The sequence below is a fragment of the Acinonyx jubatus genome, chromosome D3, assembly GCF_027475565.1.
Source record: "Acinonyx jubatus isolate Ajub_Pintada_27869175 chromosome D3, VMU_Ajub_asm_v1.0, whole genome shotgun sequence".
Classification (NCBI taxonomy): domain Eukaryota; kingdom Metazoa; phylum Chordata; class Mammalia; order Carnivora; family Felidae; genus Acinonyx; species Acinonyx jubatus.
This window is the reverse complement of record NC_069392.1, coordinates 56,437,218-56,464,996: the sequence shown is the minus strand read 5'-3', so window position 1 is coordinate 56,464,996 and position 27,779 is coordinate 56,437,218. Positions and strand designations below refer to the sequence as shown.

The following is a 27,779-nucleotide window of genomic DNA, read 5'->3' as shown; positions in this document are numbered from 1 at the left end:
CATAATGCAATCTATTATGAGAAAACATGAAAAAAAAAACCCTGAAATCCTACAAAATATCTGAGGTCATGGGAAGCAAAGAAAAACTAAAGTATTGCCACAAATGGGAGGAGAATAAGGAAACATGAAAACTGAATATAAAATGTGATACTGGAACAGGAAGAAAAAATTAGTAGGCAAGCTTAAGAAATCTGAATAAACTACAGTTAATACTATTGTACCAATGTTAATTTGTGATCATAGCAATATAGTTATTCAAGATATTAAATTTATTTTTTTATAATTTATTTATTTTTTTCCAGAGAGAGAGCAAGTGCAAGCAGGGGAGAGAGGCAGAGTAAGAGAGAGAGAGATAATCTTAAGCAGGCTCCACACTGAGCATGGAGCCTGATGTGGGGCTCAATCCCACGACTTCAGGATCAAGACCTAAGTGAAAATCAAGAGTCAGATGCTCAACTGACTCAGCCACCCAGGTTAACTTTAAAGCTATCTAGATGAAATGTATTAGAACCCATCATAGATTTTTTTCAAGAGCTTTACTGAATATAAGTTACATATAACAAGGTAACCCACTTCAATGGCTTTTCATATATTTACAGAGTTTCTACAACTATCACCATAATCTAATTTTAAAACATTTTCAACTTTGCCATAAGAAACCTTGCATTCATTAGCAGTCACCACCCATTTCTCATTCCTCCAATACTGTACTATTTAGGCAAGTTTTCTGTAGGCCTAAAATTATTTCAAAATAATACAAAAGAATAATGATCATATTACATTGAATTAAAATGTATATAAATTAAATATATAAAAACATATATAAACATGTACAAAATTATGACACATTACAAATGGCACATAATCAAGAGAGGAAAATGATATTAAAGTTCTTAAGTTCTAAAGTTCTTGAACTGTTTAGAATAGCTAAAAATACCAATTAATATTAGATTGTGATTAGTCAAGAATGCATATTACAAATCCCCAGAATGACCACAGGTTCATTTAAACAGGAAAATGCAAACTATAACAGTACAACTAATAACAACAGAATCAAATATATAAGGAAAAAATTGACAAAACTAAGTAGTGAAATGCATAAGTTCCCAATCACAGTGTGACCTCATTTTACCTTAACAACCACTTTTAAAGGCCCCACCTTCAAATACAGTCCCGCTCTGAGAACTGTGGGTTCTCATTTCAATATTCATTTCAATATGAATTTGGGGGGGGGGGGTGTCACAATTTAGCCCAAAAGAAGCATACAATGCATAAAGATGTAATTGCTAAAAGTAACAACTTAAATATTGGGTAACACAGTTGTATAGAGATGGAATTTTTATGTATCACTTAAGCTAAGTTAGATGAATTCAAATTAAATTGTTACAAATTTAGGGTGTTAACTGTAATCCCCAAGGTAACCATTAAGAAAATAATTAAACATTTTACAAAAAAAAGAAACAAAAGACCCAGTCAAAATGGTGCACACACACACACACACACACACACACGCACACAAGATCAAACAAAACAAAAAAAGCACCAATGGAGTAACAAGGAAACCAAAAACAGGAAGCATTTTTCACATACGTATTACATATAAAACATATATGTACATAATGGCAAAATGGTACTTCATTATAAGAAATTACTTCAAATGTACATGGATTATGCTCACCAATGAAAGCAATTGGGAAGATGGATTTAAAAACAATTATTTTCAATATTTATTTTTGAGACAGAATGAGTGTGAGCAGGAGAGGGACAGAGAGAGAGGGAGACAGAATCCGAAACAGGTTCCACACCGTCAGTGCAAAGCCTGACGTTGGGTTTGAACACATGAACCATGAAATCATGACCTGAGCCAAAGCTGGATGCTCAACTGACTGAGCCACCCAGGCACCCCTAGAAAATGGATTTTTAAAATCCAACAGGGGCACCTGGGGGGCTCAGTTGGTTAAGTGACCAAGTCTTGATTTCAGCTCAGGTCATGATCTCATGGTTTGTGAGCTCAAGCCCCACACTGGACCGCATGCTGACAGTGCATAGCCTGCTTGGGATTCTGTCTCTCCCTCTCTCTGCCCCTACCCTGCTTGCACTCTCTCTCTCTCAAAATAAATAAATAAACTTACACACACACACACACACACACACACAATGTAACTATAAGTTGCCTCTAAGAGACTCATTTTAAATTAAAAGACATAAAAGATTGAAAGCTAAAATACGGAAAAAGATATTCCATGCAAGTATCTTTCAAATAGAAAGAGAGCTGAGTTGGCTATACTAATATCAAACAAAATAAGAGTTCAAAACAAAAAATGTTACAAGACAGATAGATGTCATATACTCATAAAAGGGTCAAGTCCTCAAGAGTATATTAAAATTATAAAAATGAACACACTAGAGTTACCAAATATATGAAGAAAGTACTGACACAACTGATGAGGAATATAGTTCACTAATAGTTGGAGACTTCAATAACCCACTATCAATAACAAATAGAACATCTAGATGCAAGATGATCAATAATAAAAAGAGGAACTTGAACAACACTATAAGTCAACTAGACTTAAAAGACATATAAAGAACATTCCACCAAACAACAGTTGAATCAACATTCTTCTCGAGTACACATGGAACATTCTCCAGAATAAATCATACATTAGCTCACAAAACAACTCTCAAAATATTTAAAAATACTCAAAGCATGCAAAGTACCTTTTCCACCGCAATGGAATAAAGCCCAAAGTCAATAAGGGAAAGAAAAGTGGAAAATTCATAAATACATGGAAATCAAACAACACACTCTTTTAAATGGATAAAAGGAAAAATCATAAGGAAAATTAGAAAGTACTTGAATGAAAATGAAAACACAACATATCAAAATCTATGGGGTCCATCAAAAGCAGTGCTCATACAAATCTGTGCTATAAATTATAGCACAAATGCCTACATTAAAAAACGAGAGAGATTTCAAGTCAGTAACTTAACTTTACACCTTAAGGACTAGAAACTAAAACTAAAACCTAGCAAAAGGCAGAAAATAATAAAGAGCAAAGATAAATATAATAGAGAATAGAAATATATTAGGGTATCTATAAAACCAAAAGTTGGTTCTTTGAAAAGATCAACAAAATTTAAAAATTTTTAGCTTAGACTGATAAATGAAAGATGATGTAAATAAAACTAGAAATGAAAGTAGGGACATTACTTCTAACTATACAGAAATAAAAAGGATTGTAAGAGAACAGGACAAACAATTTTATGTCCTAGGCATTGGATAACCTATATAAAATTAACATTTCTAAAAACACAAAAATTACCAGCACTTACTCAAGAATAAATGTAGGATCTAAATAAACCTTTAACAAGTAAGGAGATATAAACAGTAATCAAAAACTACTCTACAAAGACAAGCTAAGAACCAGATAGCTTCAAGGATGAACTCTACCAAATATTTATTTTTTTCCTACTCAATATTTATTTATTTTTAATTCTTTTACTGTTTTATTTTATTTTTGAGAGAGATAGAGAGAGAGAAGGAGTCAGGGAGGGGCAGAGAGAGAGGGAGACACAGAACCCGAAGCAGGCTTCAGGCTCCAAGTTGTCAGCAAAGAGCCCACCATGGGGCTTGAATTCATGAACCGTGAAATCATGACCTGGGCCAAAGTCAGATGCTCAACCAAATGAGCCACCCAGGTGCCCTTCCTAGTCAATATTTAAAGAAGAATTAATACCAATCCTTCTCAAATTCATCCAAAGAACCACTGGTCTCAGAGAATGAGGTAAGTAGTACCTGATAACCTAAGCTAGACAAGGAAACTATGAGAAAATAAAACTACAGACCAAGATCCCCTATGAATAGAGATTCAAAAATGCTCAAAAAAAAAAAAAAGTCAGCAAACCAAATCCAAAAATGTATTAAAAGGTTTATAAACATGACCAACTAACTGTTTATCCCAAAAATGCGAGGATGTTTTAACCTAAGACTATCAATCAGGTTTAACACAAATCTACCAACTGGGTGGCTCAGTCAGTTAAGTGGCCAACTCTTGGTTTTGGCTCAGGTCATGATCTTGTGGTTTCATGGGTTCAAGCCCTGCATTAGTCACTGCACTGACAGTGTGGAACCTGCTTGGGATTCTCTGTCTCCCTCTCTCTCGGTCTCTCCCCCACTCATGCTGACTCTATCTCTCTCAAAATAAATAAATAAACTTAAAAAAGAAAAGAAAATCAATCAACACATATTTGACAAACAAACCTACAAAAATATGTGTTCATATCAACTGACACAGAAAAAGCATTTGAAAAAATTCTCCCAAAACTCAAACTAGGAACGGAAGGAAATTTCCTTAACATGATAAAGGCAATCTAGGAAAAACTCACAGCTAACATGCTATCCCAATGATGAAAAACTGAAAGCTTTCCCACTAAGTTCAGGAACGAGACAAGAATGCCTGCTTCTACCGCTCTATTCAACAATATGCTGGAACTTCAAGCCAGAGGAAAAAGAAATAAGAGGCACCCAAACTGGAAAAGAAGTAGAACCATCTCTGTTTGTGGATGACATGATTGATTCTATATACAGAAAATCCACAGAGAACCCATAAAAAAACCTCTTAGAGCTAATAAACAGGGTACAAGATTAACATGTAAACCTCTTGTATTTCTATACACAGCAACAAACAATCTGAAAGGAATATTAAGAGAACAATTCTATTTATAAGAACACCTAAAACAAAATTCTTAAAAATAAATTTAAACAAAAAAGTGAAAGGCTTGTACAGTGAAAACTACAAAGCATTGCTAAAAGAAATTAAAGACTTAAATATTGAAAGACATTTCCTGTTTGTGGACTGGAACACTTAATATTGTTAACATGGCAATATTGCCCAAAGTGATCTACAGATTTAATATAATCCTATCAAAATCTCAAGTGCCTTTTTTTTTTTTTTCCAGAAGTGGAAATGCTGATCTTGTAATTCATATGGAATTGCAAAGGACCCAGGACAGCTCAAGTCATCTTCGAAAGGAAGAACAAAGTTGGAGGTCTTGTATTTCATGCTTACTACAAAGATACACTAATTGAAACAGTGTGGTATTAGCATTAGAATAGACATATAGAGCAGTGAAAAAGGACTCAGAGTCCAGAAATAAACTGGTATACTTTTGGTCAATCAAATTTTGACAGTTGTGCCAAGACCATCAAATGGGAAAAGAACAGTCTCTCCAACAAATAATGCTGGGACAAATGGATTTCCATATGCAAAAAAAGAAAGAAAAAAAAAAGTCAAAACACTACCCCTTACCATATACAAAAATTAAATAAAAATGGACCAAAGGCCCAAATATAAGAGCTAAAACCATAAAATGCATAGAAGAAAACATAGGGTTAAATCTTCATGATCTTTGATACTGCAATAATCCTTAGATATGACACTGAAAGCACAACTGACAAGAAAAAAAATAGAGAATTTAGACTTCATCGGTAGTAATATCTTTTGTGCTTCAGAGGACACAACCAAGGAAGTAAAAAAAAACAAAACACCCACATAAGGAGAAATTATATGCAAATCATACATCTGTTAATTAAAGTAAATTAAGCATTCAAAAACCAATCAATGTAATTTACTACATTAACAGTTAAAGAAAAAAAATATCATACTATTAGCTAATAAAGAAAAATCATTTGACAAAGTTCTACTCCTATTTATGATTAAAAAAACAACTCTCAGCAAACTAGGAACAAAAATAAATTTCTTGGGCCTGATAAAGAACATTTACAAAAATCCTACAGCTTGGGGGCGCCTGGGTGACTCAGTCAGTTGAGTGTCCAACTTTGGCTCAGTTCATGCTCTTGAGGTTCATGGGTTTCAAGCCCCAGGTAGGGCTCTGTGCTGACAGCTCAGAGCCTGGAACCTGCTTCAGATTCTGTGTCTCCCTCTCTCTCTCTGCCCCTCCCTCACTCGCACTTTGTCTATCAGAAAAAATAAATACTTAAAAAAAATTTTTTTTTAATCCTACAGCTTACATTGAAATTAATGATGAAAGACTTAAGATCAGGAACAAGAAGACAAAGACATCCATTTTCATTCAACATTGTAGCACAGGTTCTAGCCAATGCAAAAGCGCAAGAAAAAGAAACAAAGTATCTACAAATAGAAAGGAAAAAATAAAATTGTTTTTATTTGTAGATGACATGATCCTGAATATAGAAAATCCAAAGTCTTATGCCAAAAAAAAAACTATCATAAAAAATAAATTAAAAAGTCTGAAGGAGGGGGCACCTGGGTGGCTCAGTCAGTTAGGCATCTAACTCTGGATTTCGTCTCAGGTTACGATCACAGTTTGTGAGATGGAGCCCCCTGCGTCTGGCTCTGCACTGAACAGCACAGAGCCTCTCTCTCTTCGCCCCTACCTTGCTTGCGTGTGTGCACTTGCTCACTTGCTCTCTTTTTCAAAATAAACATTTAAAAAATTTTTGAAGGAGACCAAGTCAATATTTATCTAAAACACTAATTCTGGTGTGCCTGGGTGGTTCAATTGATCTTTACACATCCAATTCTTGATTTTGGCTCAGGTCATGATCTCAAGGTTCCTCGGTTCCGGCTCCACATGGGGCTCTGTGCTAACAGCAGAGCCTGCTTAGGATTCTCTCTCCTCTCTCTCTGTCCCTGCTCCTGTGCGTGTGTGCTCTCTCTCTTTCTCTCTCTCAGGATGAATAAACTTTAAAAGATTCTGTGTTATCATATAAGAAATTATATAAAATTAAAAATTAAATGTAAAATAAAAATTTTTAATTACAACATCTCCAATAGTATCAAAAACATAAAATACCTAAGGACAACATATGTGCATATATTATAACCTGTACCATGAAAACTACAAATCACTACAGAAAAAAATTAAGAAAATCCAAATTAATGGAGAAATATGACCTATCACAGACCGAAAGTCTCAATAACGTAAAGATGTCAATTTTCCTCAATTTGATCTACAAATCAATACACTCTAAACAAAATTTAGGAGGCAACTTTCTTTTAAAAATTGAAAAGCTAATTCTAAAATTTACAGTGAAATGCAAAGGACTTCAAAAAGCCAAACTAGTTTTCAAAAAGAACAAAACTGTAGGACTTACCTGATTTCAAGACTTACTATAAAATTACAGTAATCAAGTCAATTCGGTATTGGCATAAGGGCAGCACAAAGATCAATGGAATGGAATGAAAAGCCCAGAACAGATCATGCATGTATGGTCAACTGATTTTTGACAAGGAGGCAGACGTAATCCTGCAGAAAGGGTAGTCTTTTCTAACAAAGGAAAAAAATCATCTTGGGATGGGCAAGATCTTTTAGATAGAACACTAAAGACACAAACAACAAAAGAAAAAATTGATGAAATAAAAACTCTTCCTTTACAAAAGAAAACACTAAGAAAACCAGAAAGCAAGGTTGGGGAGAAAACTACATATTTGACAACTTGCATCCACAGTATATAAAGAACATATCAGTATCAAGAAGAGAATGGGGTGGGTCAAAAAAAACAGGCAAAAGATTTTAATAGACACCTGAAAGAAGAATAGCCAATGATACTATTAATCTTAGGACAACACAAATTAACTCCACAAGGAGAGATCACTATACTCATTAGAATGGCTAAAATTGAAAGAAATGACGATACCAACAGGTAGTAAATATGCTGAATGATGGAATTCTCATCAGTTGCTAGTGGAAGTGTTGAAATAACACAACCACATTAGAAAACAGTTTGACAATTTCTTATAAGGCTAAATGTACACTTAAGATATAACTGGGCAATTCTGTATGTAATTATTCACAGAAGAAAAGTTAAAACATCATATCCACACAAACACTTGTACGTGAATGTCATAGAAGCTTCATTCATAAAAGGCAAAAACTCAAACAACTCAACTGTGTATTAACAGATGAATAGCTAAGCAAATTAAAGTACAGGCCAGCAATGAAGACTACTTAAAAAAAAAAAAAAAAAAAGTACTACTCCTGCACACAACAAATTGAAAAAAGAAAAAACCTCAAAAATATCACCCTCTGAAATAAGCCAGATATAAAAGGACAAATATTCTATGATTCCACTCGTAGAGTCAAATTCACAGACACACATGGAACAGTGGTTACCAAACAGTTGGGGTGAAGGGAGGGTGAGGAGTTATTTTTAATGGATACAGGGTTTGAATGATGAAAAAGTTCTGGAAATGGGATTGTGGAGATGACTGCACAACAATATGAATGTACTTAATACCACTGCAGACTTAAAAATGGTTAAGCTGATAAATTTTATGTACATTTTACTATACACACAAAATCATCTCGCAGAAGGAAAAAAAAGCCAGACAGAAGAGGGTACATACTGTCTGGCCATTTACGTGGCATGTCAGACAAGTAAAACTAAGCAATGATGACAGAAATCACATTAATGGCTGTCTGGAAGGAAGAAACAGACTGTAAAAGGTCTCAACATAACTTTTAAAAATGACCTTACATTTGCTAAAACTCACTGAAATATATACTTAAAACGTATATGTATCAAAAAATGCATACATATGATTGAATATAAGTTGCACTTCTATACATTTTAAAATAAATAAATAAGCTTGAAGAGGGAATGAAATGCAACAGGTAAAAAATTATACTATAGACTAGGGGCACCTAGGCGGCTCAGTCAGTTAAGTACCCAACTTCCACTCAGGTCATGATCTCACAGTTCACAAGTTCAAGCCCCACGCAGGGCTCAGTGCTGACAGTTCAGAGCCTGACGTCTGCTTTGAATTCTGTGTCTCTGGTTCTCTCTGCCCCTCCCCCACTCACAGTCTTTCACTCTCTCTCTCTCAAAAATAAACATTAAAAATAAATAAATAATAAATAAAGAAAGAAAAGAAAATAATACTACAGACTCTAGGAAGGAGGCTATGTTGTGGTGTACAAAGAAGGTAGTAGCTGAAAGGAAATATGTGGTCAGAGGAGTATTTTATTTCTCAAGATGAAAGACAAATGATTGTATTTAATGACAACAGGAAACCAGTTATTTGAAACCAAGCTAAAAATCCAAAGATAAAAGAATACAAAAGGTAGGAATGTTTTGTTGCCAGTGTTTAAGGAATATGGCACTTCCCCACTTCAATATAAATGAGTCTTGTAAAAGCAAGTGAAAATGGTTTGGGCAGTATGAGTAGAAACAAGTAGACTGAAATATCCAATAGAGGAAACGCAGCAAACTCAAGAAACCTAGAACACGTTATTCCCATGTATCTGTACATTAATGGTAAATACAGTAATAATGGAGTTTTCTAGCAATATAAGCAAATTTATACTAATACCCTGTAGTAACATACTGACCCTCTACCAAGAAACCAGCATTTTCCTGGAAAGCAGAAGGTTGCTGAAACCAAAACAATATGCTCTAATATTTCAGGTATTCTCCAAGCCTGGCAACTGAAATAAAATGGATCACTAAGGGCGCGCCTGAGTGGCTCTGTCAGTTAAGCTTCTGGCTTCGGCTCAGGTCATGATCTCATGGTTCATGGGTTCGAGCCCCGCGTCAGGCTCTGTGCTGACAGCTCAGAGCCTGGAGCCTGCTTCGAATTCTGTGTCTCTCTCTCCCTGCCCGTCTCCCACTCGCGCTCTGTCTCTGTCTCTCAAAAATAAATAAATGTTAAAATGGATCACTTAGGACAACAATGGCAACTCAGGACCATTAATATATGGAATCAAACTAATGGTAATAGTTTTCAACGCCATCAAGTGTATGTAAGGATAGCCACAGCCATCTAAGTGGTAAAAAGTTTTGTGAAAAGGTCATTTGCAAGTATGGAGGGTAACTAATGTTTTCCCAACACAAAGAATACTATTTGAAGTTGATGAAAACTCTACTTGGGGGACTAAAACAGCCAAAGAACTCTAGTGAAAAAAATTACCGCTTATCTCAGGTGGGACATCAAATTCAGAGTAAGGTATGTACTCTGAATTCTCACACCCTATATCCTAGCCCCCAAAACATCACTGATGTTATCCTTTATAACTGCAATTACATGATTTGGTAAGGTAATTATTTTTTAAGTTTACTTATTTATTTTGAGAGAGAGAGAGAGAGAGAGAGAGAGAGACACACACACAGCCAAGTGGGGGAGGGGCACAGAGGGAGAGAGAATCCCAAGCAGGCTCTGCACTGTCAGCACAGAGCCCGATGCAGGACTTGATCCCACAAAACACAAAATCATGACCTGAATCGAAACCAAGAGTCAGATGCTCAACCAACGAGCCAGCCAGGCACTCCTAGCAAGGTAATTTTTTAACTTCAGTCTTTTTAGAAAAGCTTCCACAAACATTATTTTATGGCCTTGACATTTTGAAACACTTCATACAGTCATCTTTAATTAAAAGTAAAGACGGAAAAGATCTATTTCCAAACATGCAATTCAAAGACAAAAATAGTACTATTTTAATCAATTTTTAGTTATGGCCTTTCCTTAAATTTGACTTTTACAATTTGTATTAATACATTCCTCTATATACATTTTCATTTATTAAGTATTTTAAGACCCCAAAACTGGATGTGTGTGTTGACAACTAAGTCACTCCAAGTAGATATGCTTCATACATATCATTAATAAACTGAAATATTAAAACCGAATAGTTACAAACTATCATTCTCGAAATTCAAAATCCCTTACTTTGAATCCTGAAAGCATCAGGAGTTAGCAGAATGACCACAGATATTCTTGTGATGAACTACAGTAAAGTCAATGTTCATTTCTGGTCAGATGCTAAACCAAAACCAAAGGTAGTTGCTATGACACTGATTACAACATATCAACCTATATCAACAGCAGCGCTAAACTCCTACATTTTCCCTTGTGATAGAGGACCACTGCACATATGTGCACCAAACAATTTGGGAAATTAAATACACAAGAAAATGTAAATTGGAAAGTGGTTTGTTCTGGTTTTTCTTTTTTTACTTTTTTCCTACTTTTCTTTTTTTGGGGCCACAGAATACCTTTTTTTCTAAGTCTTTGCTTTCATAAGATCAATGATACAATGACATCAAACCATATTTTCGGTTTCTATTTTCAAAAAATTGTCTTATATAATAATACATTTCATATAAGATTTTATCTCACCTGGCCAGTTCTTTAATTAAATTTGCAATGCGTCTTTTGTCTTCGAGACATAAATCCTTCAATGATGCACTCTTTATTCCTCCCTTGCAGAAATTCTAATACAAAACAGAAAAATCTTTTGGTTAAACTTTGGCTAAAAACAATTTTTAAGACTCTATGAGAAGTCTCTTAAAATTAGCCCAGGAGGTAAAAAATTTCTCATATATCTTTTCTCTGGTGGTACACTCATTACCTGTTTCATTCAAACCTACTATGAACTCAAAACAGGCTAAGGAGCTGTCTGTCCAGCAGGGGACATCATAATGTTTACACAGAAAAGCATACAGGAAGAACTCAAAAGGCAGAAATGTCCCTGCTTAAATATTAGGGAATTTTAAGGAAACAATGTTCCCTTGGTGAATGTCACAAAACAAACACCTACTGGAAGTTACTGAGAACCTTTCCTACATCACAGCCCCTAGGCTGCTTGAAAGCACACTAAGGTTGGCAGCAGAGGCACCAGTTTCTAACCTCTCAGTATATCCTAAAGTTCATTGCACTGGGTACTAGACCAAAGAATAATAAAAGTAGCTAACACATACCTCGTGCTTACTGCATGTCACGAACACTGTAAGTATTTTACACTTACTAATCCATCTCACTTTCACAACAGTGCTATTAGGTAGGTATTATTTCTATTAACAGCGAGGGTACATATCTTGCCTAGGATACCAACAGTTAAAGTAGCAGAATGAGTATGTGCTCTCAACCACTGAACTATCTCCTCCCTCTCTTGTGCTATACGAAGTTCTCCCAGTACTTGAACATCAAGTACTTGCACGTGAACATCTTTAAAGCAATGAAACTTAGGGAACCACAAGGAAACTAGAGGTAACATGTAAATGGAAGGAAACTTTGGCATTTGGACAACCACAAAGTAGATTAGTCCAATTTCTTCAGGTAGCCAAGGGTAATCCAAGACCTCTAAAATGAATCCTGGAAATACTGATAGTCTCAGATTCAGATGGGAAATACTGATAGTCATAGATGGGGAGAAAAAGGAAATTAGATCAAGGAGATGGTAAAAAAAATGAAAATGAGTTTGGTTTTGGTCAACTCAAGATGCCAGGAGGATAGTCATACAGAAATGTTTAGGCAAGAAGTTGGAAATGTGGGTCTGGCTCTCAAGTCAGAGAAAAATATAAAAGATTTAAACTTCAGCCATACTGTGGGGGCGCCTGGGTGGCTCAGTTGATTAAGCGTCCAACTTCGGCTCAGGTCGTGATCTCGCAGTCCCTGAGGGTGAGCCCTATGTCAGGCTCTGCGCTGACAGCTCAGAGCCTGGAGCCTGCTCCAGATTCTGTGTCTCCCTCTCTCTCTGCCCCTCCCGTGCTTGCTCACGCACTCTCTTTCTCTCTCTCAAAAATTAATAAACGTTAAAATTTTTTTTTTAAAAAACTTCAGCCATACTGTATTATGGATGATGTTTAGATTTTTATTATTTTCTTTATACTTTTCTATGTTCTAAATTTTCCTTAAAATTAAGAAAAAAATATTAGTTTTTAAAAATTATCTACAAATCCAAGATAATAAATTAAAATTGGTATTTGAAAGGACAAGATGAGAATCAGAAGGATATAATATTGTGGGAGAAAAAGAAACGTTTCAAGAAGAGTTTGGGAACAAAAAAACTACACAGAATGTGAAAGAAGTCACTCCATTTGGCAATGGAAGAAGTTGCTGAAAACACACGAGAAGACATCTGGGAAGACATCTGAGTAGCGGTGCTGTGAGTAGAATAAACACGAGAAACCCCTGCACGTGGGCAAGAACCTCAGCAGCATTGTGTTTAACGCGCTTGAAAACACAAATGTTGTCAACTAAAGAATAAACTGTAGCATATGTATACAATGGAATTCCATAGGCACGGGTTGTATATACTATTAATTGGCTTCCATCTTCAAACCCACCCTTCCAGGCTCTGCTTTGTGATGCTGAGGCTGAGACTCAGAAACCTTACTTCTTTGCCACATGGCTCTCTGTTAAAATCTGCGAACAGGAAGAACAAGAGGGAGACCAGAGGTCGTCAGAAGAAAAGACACTGTCGTCCCTATTGGCGTCCTGTTCCCACCCATGTTCTGCCCCGCCCCGGGTCCAGAGTGTACCCTGGCAGGCACAGCAGGCTGCGGTTCACAATTTTCCCAGCCCTGGCAGAACCAGCCTTTAGCATGTCTCCTCAGGAACAGCAGTACCACTGAGGCTGGTTCCCCCTCATCCGAAGTCCAGGTTCCAGCTCTCACGGGCCCCTCCGTCAAGCTTCTAGGTGTTAATAACTGCAACTTGCTCTGGCTGTTTTCCTAGCCCGAGAGATGGGAACTGTTTCTTGCAGTTACTGCCTACATGAAATCTTGATGAGGTCTGTTTGCCTTTGCAATTTTCCAGCACCAATTCAGCGGGTCTTTATATTAAACATGCTCAGTTAAAATAACTGACTAAACTCTGACTGAAATATCAGTGAAAATAAATGACATAATTATATAACATAAGTAAATTTCATGAACATTAATATTAAGCAAAAAAAGCAAATGATGCAACATAGTATTAGCTCATTTATATAAAGTTCCAAATACATATAACACTGAACGTTGTTTAAAAAACAATTATGTATTAGACTATATAGGACAAGGGTTGGTAAACTACAGCTGCAAGCCAAATCTGGTTCACTGCCTATTTTTGTAAATAAGGGTTTATTAGAACATAGCCATGTATGTTAATTTACACATTGACTCTCTTCACACTACAGTGGCAGAGTTGAGTAAGTGAGACAGAGACCACATGGCTCACAGAGGCTAAATATTTACCATCTGGCCCTTTACAGAAAAAGTTTGTCAACTCCTGACATAGAAAAACAAAAGAATGATGGGGCACCTGGGTCAATCAGTCAGTTAAATGTCCAACTCTTGATTTCACCTCAAGGGAACCAGGTTGAGATTCTCTCCCTGTCTCTCTGCCCTCCCCTGCTCACTCTCCCTCTCTCAAAAATAAATAAGTAAACTTAGAAAAGAAAAGAAAAGAAAAGAAAAGAAAAGAAAAGAAAAGAAAAGAAAAGAAAAGAAAAGAAAAGAATGATAAACACAAAGTCCACAATAGGTATTACCAAAGAAGATGACAGAATACGGGAAGGACATACCTCTACAGCCGCGTGGTTTACAATGGCATCACTGCAATGCAGTGGGGAGAAGAATGGTCTTCTCACTCACGGGTACAGACCAATAGACTGTCGGTATGGAAAAATGAACTGACCTTAACACGATACACGTAATAATTCCCGATGAGTAGTGGATTTTACTGTGAAGAGTAAAACAATGTGGCTTCTCAAAGAGACAGAACCTGCTGCAAACCGTATAGTTGGCTAAGTGCCTCACCTAACTCCTGCCACACCTTCAGATCCACTGTGGTGTTCACGCCAATGCCAATGACTGGGAATGGCAGAGATGCTAGAACTGAACCATTTCTGCCTGCCAGGGCATCCTTAAAGAACAACATGTGCTCTGGGGTTCCCCATTAGCCTGACAGACACTGCCTCACACTGCAAAGCATTACGAAGTCTGAGGTTTTTCCTAGTCAATATTTCCTCTTTCTTTGTTCTCTCACTGATGCCAGATGTAGAGTAAAATCCTAAGGCTCTCCTTGTGTATCCCTGTTCGCTTTACTCTCTATTCTATGTCAGCTTTTCCTCCACTGAGTCTCTGCCATTTCTACTTTCATCATAGCACCTACTTCCCAGAAGACTTGAACTGACACCATTACCATTTTGAAACTGTTAATGAATTAAGGGCCTAGCTTTTGGACACCAAAGATCACGAGAACACATACAGAAAAACCACAAGCCATCATGTTCTCCAAGGAAAAATGCACACATCTTCCTAGTTTTGAGGAAAAAAAAAAATGCACGCACACACACACACACACACACACACCATTTCTAGTTTTGAGACAAAATACATCCCATACACTTACATTCCACCTTCCAGGCAAAAAGGAGTAACAGGAACCAACTTATTCCAATGCCTAAAACAACCAAAAAATCTGACCAAATATATCAAAAAGCAGTTCTCAAACACTGGCTAGCAGGCAGCACAGGAAAGTGATCGCTGAAAGAGGGGAACCAAATAAGATGAGGCATACCATTATCTTAACTGCCTCTGGAGTTTCCAATGTGCAACGTGGGAAACCCAAACGAAGCCCAGCAATCTCCCCAAGTTGAGAAGACAGAGCTAGGCATCCACGAAGGCCAAGGTGTCTAGCGTTTGCAGGACCGAGTACTGGAGAAGACAGAGCTGCACAGAAAGTGAGCTCCAGGGATCTGCAGAGGGGTCCCTGCACATCAACCACTGAGTACTGATCAGCATACGTTTATGAGGGGACCCACCAAAATCCAGGGAAAGAACAACTCAATGTGAGAATAATTTTTGCAGCTAATACAGTGCCAGGAATAGCTCATGCTCCCACCAGCCAGAGTGGAAAACCTTATAATTCAAGGGGCAAAAGCAAGAATACTCAGAAAGGTACTGCCTACAGTAGGCAAAATTAGCCCTATATTAAAAGCTGCTCTGGTGTCATCTTTAAAATCCTAAACCCAAGCTTCAGAAAGATCAAACTACTTCTAAATAACTTAACTCAGTCCCAGAAAAACAGCTCAAGATTATTTATAGAAACACAAAATATTCAAAACTCAAAAAAAGGTATGCTTCACTTTGTTTGGTGGTAATCCAATAAAAAACAAGCAGGCAGGTAATGAGGCAGAAAAATACAATACATAATTCGAAAATGGACTCAGTTGAAATCTCCCCATAAAGGACTCAGATGACAGAACTATAAACAAGAACTTTAAAAGTTACTATATTCCATATGCTCAAGCAACTAGAAGACCAAGCCTGTTAAGTAGACATGAAATATATAAATAAAAACAAAAGACTCAGATTGAATTTCTAGAGATAAAAACATGGGCTTATATAAAAAATACACTGAATGAGGTAAGTGGTAGATTAGACACTTCAGAAGTTGATTAATAAATTTGAAGACAAAGCAATATAAACTATCCATAGATAAACACAGAACAATAGCAACAACAAACTGAAGGAAAAAATGAGCAGAAAGCTGTGGGGTAAGCTTAAGTGGCCTACTGGAGTCCTCTGTGTAACTAAGGTCCTCATAAGGCAGGGCGGGGGGGGGAGAGCGGGGGAGACACAGTAATATCTTAATATGTAATGGCTGAAAATTTTCCCAATTTTATGAAAACTATAAACTGTCAAATCGAAAAGGCCCAACAAACCACAACCAAAAGACATATTTAGAAAATTAGTCAAGGTATACTATAATCAAATTGCTTGAAACCAGGGAGAAAACAAAAATCTTAAAAGTAGCCAGAGTTTAAACTCACACATATTAAATGCAGAAGAACAGAAGCAAGGGTGACGGCAGACGTCCCCCTCAAAAACAGTGCAAATCAGTAAATATATGCAATAATATTATTAAAGTACTGAAAGAAAAAAACTGTCAACTCAAATTCTATAACCAGTAAAAACGAAAGTGAAACACAATTGAAATAAAAGAAATCCAAACTGGAAAGGGAGATGTCAAACTATCTCTGTTCACAGATGGCATAATCACACATATAAAAAACTGTAAGAAATTCACCTTAAGAACTATTAGATCGAAACTAGTAAGTGAATTTAGAAAGGTTGCAGGATACAAAACCAAGAGACAAAATCAATTCTATTTCCATACACTAGCGACAAATAATCCAAAAATGAAATTAAGAAAATAATTCCATTAATAATAGAATCAAGGGGCGCCTGAGTGGCTCAGTCAGTTGAACGCCTGACTCTTGATTTCAGCTCAGGTCGTGAACTCACGGTTTGTAAGACTGAGCCCCGTGTCAGGCTCCTGTGCTGGGTGTGGAGCCGGTTTAAGATTCTCCCTCTCCCTCTGCCCCTCCCGCCGCTCTCCCCAACTCCCCCCAAAAAATAGCATCAAAAAGTATTAAACACTTAATCTTTAGAAATAAATTTAACAAAAGGGATCTTTAGAAATAAATTTAACAATTTAACAAAAGATATGTACACTTTAAAACTGTAAAACATTGCTGAAAGACACTGAAGAACTAAATAAATGAAAAGGTATCTCACATACCATATTCAAGTACTAGAAGACTTGATATTAAGTTGAGAGTACTCTCCAAATTTATCTAAAGATTCATTGCAATTGCTATCAAAATTCAGGCTGACCTTAGTGCAGAAATTGCCAAATTGATTCCATGATCTCTACAGAAATTCAAGGGCCCAGAATAGCTAAAATCTTAAAAAAGAAGAACTCAGAGGACTTACATTTCCTGATTCCAATACATAATTCCAAACAGTAATTAGCTTGTATTGGCAGAAAAATAGAAATGTAAAGCAATGGGATAGAATTGAGAGTCCACAAATAAACACTTACATTTACATGGTAGGAGATTTTCACAAGGGTACCAGGATGATCAGAGGGAAAAGAATAATCTTTTCAACAAATGATGCTGGGACAACTGGATATCCATATGCAACAGAATGAATGTGGGTCACTATATACAAAAATTAAATCAAAATGGATCACAGACTAAATGTAGCATCTCAAATAATAAAACTCTTAGAAGAAAATATTGTTGTAAATCCTTGAGAACTTGGATTAGGTATTGATTTTTTAGATATGACAGGAAAGCACAGGCAACAAATGAAAACCAATGATAAACTGGACTTCAAAATTAAAACTTTCATGCTTCAAAGGTCACCAATAAGAAAGTGAAAGAATGCACAGAATGGGAGAAACTATTTGTAGTTCATAGATGTACAAATAGGGACTTGAAGATGGAATTTATAAAGAACTCTTTTAACTTCCTCAGTAAGATGACAACCCAAATGAAAAGTTTCTGAATGGACATCTCTCTAAAGAACATACACAAATGGCCAAGAAGCATAAAGAAATGATTATTATTAGTCATTAGGGAAATACAAATCAAAACCACAATGAGATACCACTTCATACTCACTAGGAGGGTTGTAATAAAAAGAATAGCTATAAAATGTTGGCAAGAATGTGAAGAGACTATAATCCCCAAACATCGTTGGTAGAATGTAAAATGGTATAGCCACTTTGGCAGTTCATGCAAAGGTTAAACATAGAATTACGATTTGACCCAGCAATTTTACTTCTAGGTAAATACCCAAGAGAAGTGAAAACATATATCCACACAAAACCTTGTATGTGAATGTTCGTAGTAATGTTATTCATATAGCCAAAAAGCCTAACAGCCCAAAAGTCCTTCAACTGGTGAATGGATAAACAAAATATATATTCAGCCATAAAAAGTAACGAAGTAATAATACATGATACAGCATAGATAAACCTTGAAATCATTATGCTAAGTGAATGTAGCCAGCCACAAAAGGTCACATATTATAGGATTCCATTTACATGAAATGCCCAGAATAGACAAATCTATAGAGACTAAAGTAGATTAGTGGTTGCTAGGGGCTAAGATGAATAGGGAATGGGAAGTGACTGCTAATACATAATGGAGTTTCTTTCTGGGATGATGAAAATGTTCCAGAATTAGACTGAGGTGATGGATCCACAACTCTGTAAATATACAAAAATAAAACAAAACAACAACAACAACAACAAAACACCCAATGAATTATACATTTTGAAAGGGTAAATTTTATGATATGTAAATTATATATCAATACAAAAAAAAAAAAAAGACCGCTGACTATTTAAGCAAAAGAAATAACAATGTATTGGGGGGTTTTACCTATAGAAGTAAAATGTATGACAATATCACAAAAGTCAGGACATAGACTGCTGAAAGGTCCTCAAAATTCTAGGTGAAGTGGAAACTATAACTTAAAATAGGCTGTGATAGGGGCACCTGGGTGGCTCAGTGGGTTAAGTGTCTGACTCTTGATTTTGGGTCAGGTCATGATCTCACAGTTCAAGAGATGGAGCCCTGCATAGGGCTCCATGCCGACAGTATGGAGCCTGCTTGGGATTCTCTTCCCCTCTCTCTCTGCCCTCCCCCACTTACATGTGTGCACACACAACATAAATAAATAAACATCAAAAAAAAATAGGCTGTGCTAAGCTAAAGATGTATACTATAATTCCCAAAGCCAGTGAAATAGCCCAAAAAAGAATTATAGTTAATAAGCCCTCCCAAAATATGGACTTAATCCAAAAGCAGGCAATCGTTCAGTATAAAATGCACAAATCATCACATGAAAAAAACACTTTCAACTTTTAATAAGAACTTGCAAATTCAACTACTATTCACATCTCAGTGTAGAGTGGGTACAATGAGGATACAAGTAACACAAGTAGGGCTTTTGGGCTCATCCCAGGTAAATCCTATACATTTCTAAACACAACGATCAGCAACAAACTAGATATTGGAAATGTACTCAAGAACTGAGCCGGGAACCCCTTCTCTAAAGGGGTTCGATAGTAAATATTTTGGCTTTGTGGGCAGACACTATGGTAGCAACTCTACCATTATAATACAAAAGGAGCAATAATATTAAAAGAATAAGTGTGCGTGTATTCCAATACACCTTTACTCACAAAATAGGCAGCAAGGAAATTAGGCCTATAGGTGATACATTGCCAAACCCTGACTTACCCTCTGGCTGGGGAGACAAAATGTAACAAAAAGTAAAATAAAATAAACCTATCAGGTAAGAGTCTACAGCAAAGGAATGTACAGATACTATTACAAAGGCAACAATGAAGGAGGAATCAATGACTGGGCTGTAAAGAGTCTTTATGATATTTTTAAAGTAAAGGAAATAATAATAAAGTAGGGGAAATTTTCTTTTAACAACATTTCTTTCTTATACATAGAGGTTTATCTACCATCACCTAACAAATTCACATGAACAAAAATATAAAGGACACTTAATAAAAGAAAAATTCATTGTCAATTTGATTTACTAACTTCACATATATCAGGATGTAGGTCTTTTGAGACATACCAAGATAATAAATTTTACTTAACTAAGCCTGAAGGCAAACCTAGACATTTTAGATCAAAACCTTTGAGTAATCTACATACTTTATATTCATACCATGTAAAGTATCCCAGAATCCTCTGTACCTTTTAAGATTGCTTGTAGATTATCTAACGTTCTTTCAAGGACTCTTCTACCCTTATCTATCAGATATTGGTCAGCATTTATATATCTATCAGATATTGGTCAGCATTTATAAAGATTGAAGAGTAAGGGAAAAAAAGGGAAATTACTGACCTGTTCATCTACCGAGTCTCCTGCACCTTTTAAAGACTCCATGGAGACTGAAGCAGCAGTAACCTTGGAAGTCTTAAGTTTGACATCAGCTTTTGGACTCAACTTGTGTCTTGATCTGGCATTTCCTTCCGTAGAAATTCCTAAGGATTTCCATCAAACAAGATAATAAATTATACCTTATTCTCTTACACTCGCCCCCCCAGTAAGCACTTCTCCAATATCCCTCCTTATGGGATCCCACAGGGAAAATTCTACTTCATAAACTTCATTTTAAACCTCTTAATAAATAATGAACCATGGAAAGATTATGTTTTGAATACATTTAAGGTTCAACTTAAATATTTTTAAAAGGTGATGTGGAAATTCATAAGTCACATTAAAACTTATAAATCTTAAGGTACAGTCAATATATACCTTAATGTAGGGGAAATTAAAAATCTGATTTTTCACATAGTCAGAGTACCTTCAGTGGTTCAATTTAACACTCATTTAGTAATAACCAGTAAGCTTTAAGGAGTCTATCACATAAACCCTGTATCAAGAAGTTTTCACATTTTTCTTTGAACTATAAAATTTAGTCTATTATTTGTAATATAAAAAAATAAGAATCTCTTGCTTTTTAAGAGATGAAATGAAATGTTCTACAAGTTCATCTAAAGCTTACTTGCCTGACCAGCCCATAAAATAAGGCAGTATTTCAAACCTTATAGGTTTGAAACCTATAGGTCAAACCAAGTTGTGTTTTTTTTAAATTACTTTCCAATGAATTGTTCTGCCTCTAGTTATATCGGCAAAATGGTCCTACTGTTTTATTTTCTCCTAACACTTAAGAAGCAAAGGAAGCTTACAAAATTAGTACAGAAAACCATACCTGGAACATACACTACTGATTGCTCTTCATCAGAAACTGTGAAGAAGGACATGAAGGAAAATACTAAAAAAGATCGTCCAATATCCAAATGCTGCCTCTGTTCTGTACTTCTGTTATAATTTCTAATTTCTTTTGACCTGGGAATTTATAACTAGCTTTTAAAAACAAAATTAGAAAACAATGCAACTGAAATAAAATGTAGTAAACTTAATCTTTTAAAGTTCATCTTTACATAGTCCCACTATATGTTTTGTGAAATTTTTGGGAGGTCTTCTTCCATAATAAAACTTTCACCCATGCTTATTTCCAAGTGAGATATCTTGGAATAATAAATTCTGCTGTGAAGTTCCTTTCATTACCTTTCCTTTTGTAAGCAAGGAGTTAAATGCACCAGTTTGTTTATTATTGGAGAACGGACAAGTTATTTTAGGCATGAATAAATAATTTCAAAATGAGCTTTAGCTCTGAAGAACAAACACTGTTTGAGGGCAAGTCCATCATGCAAACACAAAAAGGTTTTATTCTTCTGCAGTGCATTCATGAAATGTCCCAGAAGCCCTATGATTTAACAAGTGGAAGAAATTGAAGACAAAAAGAACTATTTTGAATTTCAAAAGGAAAAATTTAGAAAGGCTAAGATCATAATAGTGTTATAGAACCAATATAATAAGAAAGCTTTCTTTAAGAAACAAAATCTTATTCAGAACTATATCTAAATCCAGATAAGTCCACAATTTGATAACCTTTGATTACACTTCCGGGAAGTAAGTGTGTAAATAATTTTTTCCAAATGACCTACAAAATTCCTGTTTTCTGTTCTTTCATAAAATGCTTTCTTCTCCGAGATTTCTAGACAAATCAATTATTAAAAATTTCCTTCCAGGCAAAGGCTGGAGTAAAATAGTAGATTTAACAACATGTTAAAAAAAGTCAATATACATCAGTTCAGGGTCACTCCTAGCTATGGAATCTTTTCAAGGAGGCTGATTGTTAAGTGCTCAGAATCCCCATAGGAATTTAGGAATACAAAGGGGGTGCTACTTTGTGAGCCGCCAGGTGATTTCCAACAGCTCTCTGCAGCAGCACACAAATACTGCCACAGATTCAAGATTTGCGCTGATAACTAGTGCCTCTACACTTCAAATCCTCTCAGACATCAGGTATGGAGCTCAGAAAATGTTAAGGGGCACAGAAGACAAGTAAACAAACAAAATCAGACCCCACTAGTCTAAGGAAATTGACAGCAGCTAACAGGGGAGCAGAGAGAAAATTTACAAATTCACTGACACCCAATCTAAAAAAAGCCTTACAAAATGAAATTATGCAGCCTCTTCAACAGCAAAAACCAAGTCGTTTTTTTTATATCCCTTGGGACTAGTGCACATAGGTTCTCAATAAATAATCTGCTGTTAGAGATACCCACATGGGAAGGTACCCAAGGGAAAAATATTCAAGATGATTCAGGACAAGCTCCATTTGGCAACGTCTTCAATTAGAGGATACAGTAATGATGAATTTGCAGAATATTCTCCAAAGACAACCTATGGAAAGACTAACATAACTGAATCCTGGGAAACACACTAGACTTCCCTAGAACATTCATGAAGAAGACTGCTCACAGCTGGAACAGACCAGCCACTGAGGAACCAACTCAGCTGCATCATGATTTGGAAGCTCATCAAGTATCTTCTCTCAAACCTGATGCCACCTCCCACATCCTTACTCTGAGCTAATAACTGTTTCCTTTTTAGGAAAAGCAAACTGTAGAGATCTTTCATAAGCTTTATTTGCAGATGACATATTACATATAGAAAACCCTAAAGACTACAAATAAAACCATAAGAATAAATGAATTCGACAAAGTTGCAAGATGCAAAATCAGTATAAAAAATCTGCCATGTTTCTCTACATGAATAGAAACAGAAAAAGAAGAAAACAATCCCATTTACAACTGCATCCAAAAAGAATACAATACCTAAGAATTTAAAATTTAAACAAGCAGGTGAAAGACCTATACACTGAACACTGTAAGACATTAAAGAAATTGAAGACACAAACAGAAACTTATTCCATGGTTATAAAGTGTAATAATTAATATTGTTAAAAATGTCTATACCAAAGCAATCTACAGATTCAGTGCAATCTCTATCAAAATTCCAATGTGATTTTTCATAGGAATAGAACAAACAATCCTAAAATTTCTATGGAACCACAAAAGGCCCTAAACAGTGAAACCAATCTTAAGAAAAACAAAGCTACGGACATCATGCTTTATGATTTCAAACTATATTACAAAGCTATAGTAATCAAAACAATGTGGTACTGGCATAATATCAGACAAAAGACGCCCATGATAGCTACCCTTTTCCTGCTTTTTCTTTATATGTCACCTATAATCATTGGGCATACAACATGTTTTACTTATTCATGACCTCATCTCATCTCACAAAAACGTAAGCACCAAGTGGAGGAGGATTTTTCCCCTGGTTTTGTTCAATGTTATATCCCCTAATGTCAAATGCCCAGCTCGTAGTGAACCGTCTATGAAAGAATTAAAGTGATATTTAATTCTATAAAGAACTAACAACTTTTCCGTGTTGTCTTTCTATCCTGTAGGGATTCAGAACTGATCACCCCAAATGTCCACTTTGGCATGTGGATTATTTTGACCAGAAAACAATCAAGGCCCAAAAGACTCATGAAGAATCCTTGTCCCTGCCGCTAATTGCCTAAAAGAATTTAGATGCAGGACCTACTCCCAGAAGAGAGAATCACCATAAATAACTATGTATAACATAAACTAGGAGTGGTAGATAGGAAGGAATTTAGCAAAGTCTGTTTGTTAAATTCCTTTCTATGTCCCATTGTTTCTATATGGCCCAGGAAACATTTGTTTACCAAACATTTATCCCTTTTCACCTTCCTGTGAATTGCTTTCCTTGCCTTTAAAGTCCCAGATCCCTATTCCCTTCCCCTTAGTTTGGGATGACATATATACCTCATTTCGCTTCTTTGGAACCTCACACAGATACATAGATTCCCCATATATACGTAATTAAATTTGATTTTCTCCTCTTAATCTATCTCATGTCATTTTAATTCTTAGACCAGCCAGAATTACCTTGAAGGGTAAAGGAAAATGTCAAAATATGCAGGCAAAACCCATTAGCCACATTCATGCTAAATATCTTTTCAAATATAAAAATGCTAAATTAACCTTAACATGGGTTTTAAAAAAATAAACATAAAAATATTTGAAATTGCCTCCATCCAACCTATCCTTTGTAATCACTGGTAATCTATCTTCATTCAAGAACCCAAATAACTTACTTTCTTCAAATACAAAGTCTGAAAAATATACAAACATATTTCACAGGAAAAGTCAAAGAGACACAGTATATACCAAATGTCTACTGGACCTCTTACTGGGTTCTATGTGTCACCTCAGTTCTACTTCAGCTTCTTTGGAAGTTCTTTACTAAGACAAGTACAGCAAATTATAAAGCATCCTTAATGCTAGTACCAAACTCCAAATCCCCAGAATTAAAGCAGTAATTAGAAACCAAAAGTACAGAGGAAGGAGCATATCTATCTCAGGTCAACAAAAGCTGAAGAAAATAAACTTGGTGTTGCACAGCCTAATCTAACCTTTTTTAGTTTCACTTACCAGCAACACACGTATATGTATGTAATTATCATTGACCCAAATGACTTTCCTGGCTAGTATATTCTCTTAACATCAACATAAAGTCTCTATCTGTAATTGAATATTCAATGGCAGAGATTATAGCTACTGCAATGTTTTGACCAAGTCCCTTACAGTTCATATTTGTTAATATCAAGTTAAAAATACAGTTAATGAGGGGCGCCTGGGTGGCTCAGTCGGTTAAGCGTCCGACTTCAGCTCAGGTCATGATCTCGCTGTCCGTGAGTTCAAGCCCCTCATCGGGCTCTGTGCTGACAGCTCAGAGCCTGGAGTCTGTTTCAGATTCTGTGCCTCCCTCTCTCTCTCTGACCCTCCCCCATTCATGCTCTGTCTCTCTCTGTCTCAAAAATAAATAAACGTTAAAAAAAAAATGCAGTTAATGATAAAACACTGGAGTGTATTACCCAATCAAATTTAGATACTGCAGAAACATTAATTTCTTTTGACACTACCAGGAACTATACTGAAGAAAAACAGTTTATGGCTGAAGGGGCATATTTTACTTGTAGATTTAACCCATAAAATGACAACATGGGATACTCACTGTTTTTACACAGTAGGTATAAAGACATACCTTGTGCCAAACATTACTGCTGAATCATACTGTGCAGGAGATGCAGAACTCATAAGAACAGTAAGGAAAAAAAAAAAAAAGGTGATGTTCAGTCACAGATGATCTGTCCTCACATGACAGAAACATCTAGGACCAGGAAATTTCCTAGTCACATTTCTCTAATTGTTTAGGCAAAGCATTGAAAAACTTTCTTTTAACAGTGTGAAAAGAATACCAGATTATACATACATTCTTTTTGTTTTTTTCTATTGAAACTTCTATATAAAGCCTATGAGGTGGTCTAGGAAGTCATTAGTGTAATAAAGATCCAAAGACACATGATTAAACCAAATGATTCATAACTATCCTTATACTTTTTAGCAAAGATTCAGTAGCAAATTTATATTTGACATTGCTTTTGTGTCCTATGGAGATTTAAAATGAAAACATCTGAGGCTGGATGATAACTGGGAATTTTATGCAATAGGTGAGGGAAATAGGTAATACTAGTAACCTTGCAATTCATTTCAAATTACGGAATTTCTATCAAATTTAATCACCACTATCTTCCCCATTTGATTTCTACTACTCACTTTCAATGAGAAGATAAGTATTTTACATTAATTTTCAGAGTAAGGGTGAAAAGAGAGAAAAGAGAGAATATAGGACTTCTATGTGAAATAAGGAATAATAACTATATGACTAAGTGAGCATACAGGGCTGCTTAGACCAAGAATACAGTTTGTTTATTTACCTATTAACTTAATTAGTGGAACAGCAATACACTGCCCCCCCCCCCCCCCACACACACCACTTATACCGGTGAGAACAATTCCCTTGGTCATAGAGAAAGTTAAGGAATAACCACTGAAACCACATAAGTGGTTATGAAAATGACTACACTAAAAAAAGCACCTTAGAAGCTGCTAACCTTCAAGTATCCATTGCAGGCATAGTGTTCCATGAGAAAAGACTCATCCCAATTTCCTGACTTCCTAATTCAGCCCAGTTCCCAATGCACATATTCTCTTTGCATCCTTCCTGATAAGAAAAAAAAAATATTTAATTTGCACAGTGCACTAGTGTGTTTTCATCCACAGTACACGTGCATGATTTTACTTGTCACCCACCTATCAGAGACAAGTGGTAATTATGTTTACAAAGTATTAAACACTGAGCAAGGAATGCAAAAATATCCCTCTCTACACATGACACTGTAATCCTAGTTCTATAACTCAATCAGTAAAACTGATAATATAATTTTGTAAGTTTCACAGGGAGCTAAGTAGAACGTGCAGAAAATGATTCTGCCAAAGTTAACAGCAATGCTTCAAACAATGCTCTATCATCAATCCTAGCAAACAGACAAAAAGACTTGCCTCTGCAGGCACTCAGTACACGGACTGCCCTCTCTTCATGTAACACTTCTCTAACGTGATGTAACTTACTAGGACCAAAGATCAGGCGGGCACCGTCTATCCAAACCCAAGAAAGAATCAGTCTGTCACACGTCTCATCAGTTACTTAACTGGGAACACCACCACAGCGGTAAAGCTCCACAGCTTCTCCACCCCAAAACAACTCAAAAACTTCAATCCTGCCAGTGGGGACCCACAGTCCGCATGAAAATCAACACTACTTCCAGCAGCAAAGACTTGCAACGCTTTTTATTCCGTAACCAGTACCACCAGACCACGTCCAGCCCCAACCTCTCCGAAAATCCCAGCAAGAAAGTAAATCATCAATCACTGACAGGCCTTCGAAGTCCGACAAGGTCCTGACTTGCTCCTAACAACGCAGACCAAGGACAGTCCTAAACCAAGACAAAAAGGCTCCCTGTCTAGCCCACACCCTACCCTCCTCCGCAGAGATTCAGCCGGCCCGAGGTCACCACGGTCAGAGGGACCCTCCCAGCCCCTGGCTGGACCAAGATTCTAGGCCATCTTTCCAAAGCTCACCGCCAAGGAGGGCTGGAAAACCTCAGTCCTGAGTCTCCAGCCTGGAGCTCCAGCCTGGAGACAGAATCTGGCTCCCAGCTACCTAACACCCAAGTCAGGGGAAAGCCCGGCACCTACACGACGGCCGGAAAGGACGGCCCCGCCCCCAGAGATAGCATCGAGCGTCGCCCCTCCACTCAGTCCCACGCGACCTCTCGCCGCGCGGTGGAGGG

General features: G+C 36.4%; 1 protein-coding gene and 1 long non-coding RNA gene across 12 annotated transcripts in view; one reads left to right on the top strand and one right to left on the bottom strand.

The window, feature by feature from the left end:
- The window catches only part of LOC128312513 (uncharacterized), a 93,520-nt gene extending 65,834 nt beyond the window's left edge, over positions 1 to 27,686 (top strand). The window contains exon 3 of one of the 2 annotated variants that reach the window (XR_008291913.1): positions 27,061 to 27,686. This is a non-coding gene — a long non-coding RNA (uncharacterized LOC128312513). Of the gene's footprint in view, positions 1 to 13,119; positions 13,716 to 27,060 lie in introns of those variants that run through there. The other variant, XR_008291911.1, reaches the window with a different exon arrangement.
- KIAA1328 (KIAA1328 ortholog) overlaps positions 1 to 27,779 on the bottom strand; it is a 355,545-nt gene that overhangs the window by 327,431 nt on the left and 335 nt on the right. For 5 of the 10 annotated variants that reach the window (XM_053206692.1, XM_027068806.2, XM_027068807.2 and 2 more), the window contains exons 2-4: positions 21,351 to 21,386; positions 20,480 to 20,619; positions 11,163 to 11,257 (exon numbers count right to left, since the gene is read on the bottom strand). In XM_053206692.1, the coding sequence (XP_053062667.1) occupies positions 11,163 to 11,257; positions 20,480 to 20,619; positions 21,351 to 21,386 (271 nt within the window). Of the gene's footprint in view, positions 1 to 11,162; positions 11,258 to 20,479; positions 20,620 to 21,350; positions 21,387 to 24,753; positions 25,384 to 25,630; positions 25,660 to 26,540; positions 26,651 to 27,567; positions 27,703 to 27,779 lie in introns of those variants that run through there. The other 5 variants (XM_027068810.2, XM_027068815.2, XM_027068812.2 and 2 more) reach the window with 5 other exon arrangements.